The sequence below is a fragment of the Gekko japonicus genome, unplaced genomic scaffold, assembly GCF_001447785.1.
Source record: "Gekko japonicus isolate JY-2015 unplaced genomic scaffold, Gekko_japonicus_V1.1 scaffold4325, whole genome shotgun sequence".
Taxonomy (NCBI): Eukaryota; Metazoa; Chordata; class Lepidosauria; order Squamata; family Gekkonidae; genus Gekko; species Gekko japonicus.
Genome location: NW_015167674.1, coordinates 7311 through 16633, shown reverse-complemented (window position 1 = coordinate 16633; position 9323 = coordinate 7311). Strand labels below are relative to the sequence as shown.

Genomic DNA, 9323 nt, shown 5'->3' with positions numbered 1-9323 from the left:
AGAAACACATACACAGCCTCAAACATTGCCGTTTTACAGTTCAATTTCATTTTTCTGTGTTCTTGGCCCTGATTTTACTAGCCGCTAAGGCGAAGAGTGCTACCCTACAGTTTCCTGTAGGGTCTGCGTCTGACAGCAGAAATATTAATTTATCAGTGTCAGAATTTTCCCCCCCAATCGATCTATTATTGCAGTCAAGGATTATATCTCGGTTCCCAGTACAATGGGCGGACCGTGACATAATGAAAAAAAATCCTCCACAGACGTTTTACAGATACAAATACGTTGTTCCTGGGGTATTTTTAAGTATCGTCCCAGGAGTAATTCTGTCGGCATAGTCTGGAAACGCACTGCTGTCAATGCTGTTCTAAGCCTGCATGCGCTAACTGTATGGGTAGTAGTGTTTTGATTTCTTCCTACATCCCTTCCTGTGGTGGGTGGGGAAAGAAGAATATCCCATCCCTTCCGTGGTGTGTCTCTACCTGCCACTTCATACATTCACCTTCATACAGGAAGTTCTCCTACACACCCTCTTTAAAACGACTTCATATATGGGTGTTAACGATTCTTTCCTACACCTGTGGATTTTTGCTGGGACAGAGGGTGTGTGCGCGGCGCGTGTGTGTGGGCACGTAGAGAGAACAGGCTCTAAGGATCCTTTTGTGACCCCTGGCATTTAGCTATGGAGGCCCTGCTGGCAAATCAGGTCTAGGAAGAAGAAAAAGAAGAAGAAGAAGAAGAAGAGGAGGAGGAGGAGGAGGAGGAGATTGGATTTATACCCTGCCCTTCACTACCTGAAGGAGTCTCAGAGTGGCTTACAAACTCCTTTCCCTTCCCCTCCCCACAACAGACCACCTGTGAGGCAGGTGGGGCTGAGAGAGCTCTCCCGAGAACTGCCCTTGAGAGAAAAGCTCTGAAAGAACTTATGACTGACCCAAGGTCACACCTGCAGCTGCATGTGGAGGAGTGGGGAATCAAACCGGGTTCTCCCACACTAGAGTCCACACTCCTAACCACTACACCAAACTGGCTACAGCTATGTTCAAGGAAGACTGGTGCCTATTGCGTGCTGGGGACGAAGCAGAACAGGGCAGAAGAAACCTTGTCGGGCATCACAGAAACCCTGCTCTTGTCTTCCTTACAGGTTATCCATGCACACCATTGCTCAGTGGCGGAGCATCCGCTTACCATGCAGAAGGATGCAGGCAATGCTCGTTTTGGGCTGTGGAGTCCTGTGAGCAAAAATTTTACTTTGTGAACTACAGGCATGAAAGTTGTGAGCGAGCGATTTGGCTGCTGCATAAATTAGTTTGCTTCTGAGCTGACAGAAATGTGTGAGCCGGAGGCTAAAAAACGGTGAGCTAGCTCACACTAACTCAGCTTAGAGGGAACACTGCTTTGGAGCCATCCTTCCTGAGCTAAGGCAAAAAAAATGTGTGAGCCGGAGGCTAAAAAACTGTGAACTAGCTCACGCTAACTCAGCTTAGAGGGAACACTGCTTTGGAGCCATCCTTCCTGAGCTAAGACAAAAAGAATGTGTGAGCCGGAGGCTAAAAAACTGTGCACTTGCTCACACTAACTCAGCTTAGAGGGAACACTGCTTTGGAGCCATCCTTCCTGAGCTAAGGCAAAAAAAATTTGTGAGCCGGAGGCTAAAAAACTGTGAACTAGCTCACGCTAACTCAGCTTAGAGGGAACACTGCTCTGGAGCCATCCTTCCTGAGCTAAGGCAAAAAATGTGTGAGCCGGGGGCTAAAAAACTGTGAGCTGGCTCACACTAACTCAGCTTAGAGGGAACACTGTTCCCAGGCTCAATCTCTGGCATCCCCAGTTAAAAGGACTAGTTAGTCCTCGATGAGAGAGAACGGTGGTTGTGACCCCATTCTGACAGTGCGGACCTTGACAGACCATGGGGCCTGATTTAGTAAAAGACAACTCCAGGTGTCCATGTGCTCCAAAGGCTTTGCTCACATGAGTGATGGTGCCACAGAGGAGCATAGCAGGAAAGGTGGTCTTATAGATTTGGGGTCCGAGGCCACGGTGGGCTTCGTAGCTGATGACCCGGACTCCTGAAAGACCTCTGCCTGAGACCCCGGAAATCTGCTGGCAGATCGAGCAGACAACACTGACGTTGAGCAACAGCTACTGGGAAATACATGGGCAGAGTTTGAGTGATGTGGTAAGGACTAAGCCGGGCAGGGCTTTCTAGCTGTCAGGGCTCTGCTCTTCGTCCCAGCTGCTGACTTCCCCTTCTTCCCACTGCGTCGTTAGGGATGCAAATTCCCTTCATTTAATCTGTAGATTAACCCGGAGACAAGGGTTTGGGTTTTTTTTTTGCATAAACTACGCTCTGCTAATGCACTTTTGATACGGCACCCTACCTAGGGCAGCGGTCCTCCTCGCATGGTGGAGGAGGAGGGCACGTCCTTGCCTCTTCCGCCACCCGGATGAGATGACGTGCCAGCTAGGCACACCGTGCCAACACCAGCCGGTAAGGAGGGGCTGCTGGCGTGACCCCTGTGCCCCCATGTTGAGGTCGCGAAACCACACGGGCGAGGCCTCCGTGTGATTGATGGCCATCGTGGGGTGCTTTCCTCATCTCTTGCGTCACTTGCAAGGCAGAGGAGGGAATGGCGTGCCCACTTTTCCGCCACATACAGTGCCACCCTGTATAATGGACTGGGCTGAGCTCAAAAAAGGCTCATCATAAGGAATTCGAATGTCTTAATCTCTAGAGCTATGCTGGTTCTTACTTTTAAAGCCCTATATGGCCGGGGTCCGACATACCTACGGGACCGCCTTTCCCCGAATATACGCCAGAGATCACTACGGTCTGGGTCTCAAAATCGGTTGACCCTCCCTGGCCCGAGAAAGGCCAGGCTAGCTACTACCAGGGCCGGGGCCTTTTCAGTGGCGGCCTCTACCTGGTGGAACGAGCTCCCGGAGGAGATCCGGGCCCTGCGGTACCTTTCACAGTCCCGCAGGGCCTGAAAGACGGAGCTCTTCCGCCAGGCATTTAATTAGGGGCCGCCGCTGCCATAGAGCCCGGGCCCGCGGTTTTAACATCGAGCTGATGCCACAAGAAATTACGAGCAGAAGAACATCTGAGAACATCTGAGAAGCGGAAATCCATCTTGAAACTGTGCCATCTAAGTTAATTTTAATTGCCGCCAGCACTTTGTATTCGTATCTGTTTTATCTGATTTTTAAATCGTTGTGTGATTTTAAGTTGTATTTATGTTTGTATGGAAGCCGCCCTGAGTCTGCTCCGCGGGGAGGTTGGGGTATAAATGTGATAGATAGATAGATAGATAGATAGATAGATAGATAGATAGATAGATAGATAGATAAATAAAGGGAGGCTTTGATCCGCAAGAGGGACGGATCGGGGGCGCATCAAGCGGGCGCGATCACACCACAACATCTGGGAAGCGGCGCGCACCTGTCCCCGATCCGTCTCTTCTGGCCGAAGATGCGGATCAGGAAAAACCCTACAAAACACTAGTACTTACCGAAAATCCGCTGCAGGGGCGGATGTGTGACCCCGCCGCCACGCTTCTCTTTTGGTGCGGCTCAAAAAAGCCGCACTTTGGCCGCGCCTATTTTCCCCAGTGTGACCGGGGCCAGAGAGTGTTTTGGGCAGGAATGATTGCATGGGTTTGAAAAGCTGGAGCAATGAGATTGCATGGCATTGGGGAAGAAGAGGGGAGGCATCCCAGTGCTGTTGGGAAACCTAAGGATTCCTCTGCCGGGTCAGAACAAAGATCGGTCTCGTCCAGCGTTGTCTTTCCAGTGTTGATAAGGCAGACACTTCTGAGGACCCCACAAGCAATGGCTGAACGTGACAACCTCGGTTTGTTGGATCCAAGCATCTGATGAAGTATACTACCTGGCGCTATGGGGATTCCGCTTGGCAATCCAAGCCCATCGCTGTTGGTCAACCTGCTCCACCACCAATGCTCCCTTTACGCTGTGGAGTCTTGAGAGCAAAAATTCTACTTTGTGCGCTTACTGGCATTAAAGCTGTAAGCGAGCGATTCGGCTGCTGCATAAATCAGTTCGCTCGGGAGCCGTCCTTCCTGAGCGAAGGCAAAAATGTGTGAGCCGGAGGCTAAAAAAACAAACTGTGAGCTTGCTCACCCTAACTCGGCTTAGAGGGAACACTGCCCACCACCCTCCAGTAAATCTGCCCGATCTTTCTCTTAAAGGCATGTTGGCCGCTATCAGCGGTCATTTCCTGCGGGAGCGCACAGGAGCGGAGCTCCGGCAGTAAGGAGCCCAGGGGGCGGGCACAGGCAACAAGCCCCACCCCCTGCTCCCAGCAGTCCTCAATCAGGCCATCAGGAGCAAGAAGCAGCCAGGTAAGCTGCAGAGCCCGACCCCCGGCCCACCTTCAGGTACAAGCTCTCCCTCCTCTGTGAGGGCAGATCTGCGCGTTCCGCCCCCCTCAATAGCTAGCAATCCAAAACAATCCAGTGGAGCCTGAGCGGTGGGTGTTGCCTTCTGACACACTTCCGGTGATGCCAGGGGGTGTGGCATATGCAAGCAAGTTATGCTAATGAGTTATGCTAATGAGCTCCTGCACCTCTTTTTCTACGAAATGACCCCTGGCCGCTATGAAGAAGAACATCTTGTATGGTGGGCTTCCGAATTATTTCTGGAGCAGTAACAGTACGCTGATGACCCACCATCTTGCCACTTTTCATTTCAGACTTCGTTTAGCCAGCAGTGCACATACTGTCTGACTCTGTTTTCACTCTGTCTTTTATTTTCTCATTTTCTGAGGAAGGGAGCTTTGACTCTTAAAAGCTCATACCCCAACATTCTTGTTGGTGAAGAAAAAGAAGAAGAAGAGGAGGAGGAGATTGGATTTATACCCCGCCCTTCACTCGGAGTCTCAGAGCGGCTTACAAACTCCTTTTCCCTCCCCCTCCCCACAACAGACACCCTGTGAGGTAGGTGGGGCTGAGATAGCTCTGAGAGAACTGTGACTGACCCAAGGTCACCCAGCTGGCTGCAGGGAGTAGAGTGGGGAATCAAACCCGGTTCTCCAGATTAGAGGCTGCCGCTATTAACTACTACAACAAACGGGCTCTCCTGGCCTCAAATCTACCAATGCAAACTAGTGGGTCGATTAAAGCACCGCACAAAATCATGTAATGTCATTTTTCTTTACTATGTTGATACGTGCTAAAAGCGCACCGGTCACCAGCAGGAAAAAGAGAAGGTAAAAACTGCAAATGCAGTTACTGCATGCACGCCAATCCCAAAACCAGTTTTAGACATTCTTCAGCCTATGCCAGAAAACCTTTGGAGCGGAACAGAGGAAAGTCACACATCTCTGGTTTTCACATGGACCATAATGAGCTTTGAGCCTCTCTCCTGCTATTCATGTGCATGTCTGATCAATATCAGTATGGAAGAGAAAGCAGGTAAGGGACCTTCCTACTTAGAATAAAGGTTCCGATCGTTGCCTTCAGTATCTTGGAGACCCATCCTAAGCAAGCTGCTCAAAACACATTCAGGTCTACTCAATGGCGCTTACGCCCAGGAAACGGTTCTTAGGACTGCGCCGTTGGTAAATAAATCGTGCTCTCTGCGGCTCCTACAAGGACTTGCACTCGGGTCCCAGAAGAGCGCTTCCCAACAATTCCCCGGCTTACGCCCAGGAAACTGTTCTTAGGACTGCGCTGTTGGTAAATAAATCGTGCTCTCTGCAGCTCCTACAAGGACTTGCACTCAGGTCCCAGAAGAGTGCTTCTCAACAATTCCCTGCCCAGCCCATTTAGGGTAAGTTGCCAGTGAAACTTTTGGGTTCTTAATTTGAAGAAAAGTCTTCTAACAAATTCTGAGCAAAGGGAGAAAGAAAATTACGTGAACCTGGTGGCCACAAAACCAACTCTTTGGTTCTGTTGGCGACTGCTCTACACTCATGACAAACCCCAGTCCCCAGACAGGCAGACTGCAGGCCAAGTAGGAGAATCTGATCTGCGATCTTTTGCCTCCTTGTGAAAGTGGATGTAGGATAACCTCTGAGCATTAACAGAGCACACAATAAATGTTTACTGTCCAAAGTTTTCATTCAGGTGGCTCGTCGTGTTGGTCTGAAGCGAAAGAACAAAGTTTGAGTCCGGTGGCACCTTTAAGACCAGCAAAGTTGAATTCTGGGTATAATTTCATGGGCATGCATGAAAGCTTATTGGTCTTCAACTTTGTTGGTCTTAAAGGTGCCACTGGACTCAAACTTTGTTCTGTCGCTTCAGACCAACACGGTGACGCCCCCAAATCGACCTTCAAGGCCAAGTTCTTTAAAATCAGAAACAACCGTCCCGTGCCCGACTTTTTACCTTTTTCCGCATAATTAACTCCACAAGTGCCACTGGAGTCGTGCCCGTTACATGGTGCCGGCAGTGTATCACGGCGGCGACAAAGTTTTTTTGGCAGGTGACAAACTTCTGCTCCAGGTAGAACGCGTGGTCGTCCCAACCCAAAATCCGCGTGTGGATACTGAAGCGCTCAAAAAGACTCAGCGGCCGGCGAAAGCGGCTGCAAGAAGCCGATAGGACAGTGGCGGCTTTTAAAACGTTGAGTGCCCGAACGAGCCGGTATCGGGCAAAGATGACACAGCGGGCAATGTCAGCCTCGCGCAAATAGCGGGCGTTGTTCATGTGCAGCGTGTAATCCAAGTCGGACGTAAGCACGAGGTTTCGTAGGACGAGTGTTTCGAATATGTCCTCGGGGAGCGTCTGCCAGAAGCAGGCATAGGAGTAAAGGAATCCTATTCTCATGAAAAACCATATATCGGAGAAACAGAGGAGAAGCAGAAAAGTAACGCACAGGAAGCTCGATAGAAGCCAGATCATCTTGTCGAGCGGCAGAGGAGTGACCTGCTTGTCTGGGGAGATGGTCAAGGAAACACCAGACTCCTTGGGCGAACTCCACCTCTTTACCTGGGCACCACCCTTCTCTTGTACCTTTACAAACTGTCTCCCACGGCCTCATTCTTACCCAAGGTAGCATTTGAAGTCTAACTGCCCACACACTGTATCTCTGCTTCAATCCCATAATGATCACACCAAGAACCAGAGGAGCCTCCCCAGAGAGGAATATGTGGGAGGGCTTGCAGACATCAGGCTTACCTGGAGATAAATTCCTTACCTTCCTTTGTTCCTTAAAAGATTCACTCTAGCTCTATAGCTGCCCTTGACCTAAAGGCTCAGGTTAGCCTAAATTTATTGCTCTTGGAAGTTAAGCAGGGTCAGCCCCAGTTGGGACTTGGATGGGAGGCCACCAAGGAATTCCGGGGTCGCTATGCAGAGGCAGGCAATGGCAGACCACTTCTGAATGCTTCTTGCCTTGAAAACCCTAGTCAACTGTGATTCTTTTTCACACCACAGCTCCATGACTTTCTATAACACTGTTCTTCCACGTGCAGCCAAAAACTTCTCAGACTAGCAGGGGTCATTCCGTAGAAAAAGAGGTGCCAGGAGCTCATTAGCATAACTCATTAGCATAACTCATTTGCATGTGCCACACCCCCTGACATCACCGGAAGTGTGTCAGAAGGCAACACCCACCGCTCAGGCTCCATTGGGCTGTCTTGGATTGCTAGCTGTTGGGGGGGGGAGAACGTGCAGATCTGTCCTCGCAGAGGAGGGAGAGCTTGTGCCTGAATAAAACTTGGTCTTAAAGGTGCCACTGGACTGTTTTGGACCAGGGCCCCGGGGGGGGGCTCTGCAACTTACCCGGCTGTTTCTTACTATGACTGAGGGCTGCTGGGAGCAGGGGGTGGGGTTTGTAGCATGTGCCCGCCCCCGGGACTCTTTATTGCCGGAGCGCCGCTCCTGTGCGCTCCTGCAGGAAATGACCCCTGCAGACTAGTGAACCCAGTAGCTTGATAACTACCAAACTCAGCAAACTGTTTTGGGGGCCTCTTTACTTTAAGTTGAGTGTCTCAGGTGGTAGAGGATCTGTCTGGCAATCCCCGGCATCTCCAGTTGAAAGGACCAGGTAGCAGGTGATGTGAAAGACCTCCACCTGAGACCCTCGAGAGCCACTGCCCGTCTGAGCAGACAAGGCTGACCTCGACACTATAAGATGCTTTTATATAGCCTTGTGTGTGTGTGTGTGTGTGTGTTCAACTGGTACTATAATTTCATAAGGGCACTTCTTTTGCTTTTGGTAACAGAGGAGACAGACATTGCTGGTTTAGGGCCATTGTAAGAAGCACGCTTGCATTTTCTCTATTTTGCTGTATTGATTCAACTGAGTATATTCTTTCAACAGAATATTTCGTAGGGACTTAAAAGAAGAGAGGTCAGTTTCTTAATTCTCGCTTTAATCCATTTCCCTTAAAAAAACCCAAAACCCTTCCTCAAGTCAATTCCAAACACCACCGTCAAGGCTCCCTCTAAGCTGTGGAGTCCTGTGAGCAAAAATTCTACTTTGTGAGCTGCTAGCATTAAAGTGGTGAGCGAGCGATTTGGCTGCTGCATCAATCAGTTTGCTCTGCAGCCATCCTTCCTGAGCTAACATAAAAACCTGTGAGCTGGAGGCTAAAAAGCTGTGAGCTAGCTCACACTAACGCAGCTTAGAGGGAACAGTGACCACCATGCCTTTCCTGTATGAACAGTCTTTAAGGGTTCCTCCTTCATACGCGAACATGGAATTTAAGTGCTTCCCCTAAGAGCTGAGCAGGGGGTCACCAGGGAAACCCTGCTGAAGCAGAGGAAAATAAACAGCACGGGAACACAGGTGGGGTTGCCAGGTTCCTGCTGGCCACCGGTGGAGGATAGAGAGGTACGGTTACCAAATCTGGAGATTTGAGGAAGGAGCCTGGGGAGGACAGGGACCTCAGTGGGGTACAAGGCCACAGTGTCCACTCTCCTCCTCCTCCTCCTCTTGGTTTGGTGAAGTGGTCAAGTGTGCGGACTCTTAATCTGGGAGAACCGGGTTTGATTCCCCACTCCTCCACTTGCACCTGGCTGGATGACCTTGGGCAAGCCGTAGTTCTGATAAGAGCTGTCCTTGAAAAAGAGCCGTTTCTGTCTAGAGCTCTCTCAGCCCCACCTACCACACAGGGTGTCTGTTGCGGGGAGGAGAAGGAGTTTGTAAGCCGCTCTGAGACTCCCAGTGAAGGGCGGGGTATAAATCCAATCTCTTGTCTTCTTCTTCTTAAATGCGCGGACTCTAATCTGGGAGAACCGGGTTTGATTCCCCACTCCTCCACTTGCACCTGCTGGATGACCTTGGGCAAGGCCTGGTTCTGATAAGAGCTGTTTTTGAAAAAGAGCAGTCTCTGTCAAGAGCTCTCTCAGCCCCAC

The 9323-nt window shown here is 50.3% G+C and overlaps 1 protein-coding gene across 1 annotated transcript in view; it reads right to left on the bottom strand.

Moving 5' to 3' along the window:
- LOC107112923 (protein THEM6-like) overlaps positions 1–6864 on the bottom strand; it is a 14068-nt gene extending 7204 nt beyond the window's left edge. The window contains exon 1 of the mRNA XM_015414132.1: positions 6348–6864. Coding sequence (XP_015269618.1) covers positions 6348–6863 — 516 coding nt within the window. The 5' untranslated portion in view covers position 6864. The remainder of the gene's footprint in view (positions 1–6347) is intronic.
- Between the last annotated feature and the right edge of the window lie 2459 nt (positions 6865–9323).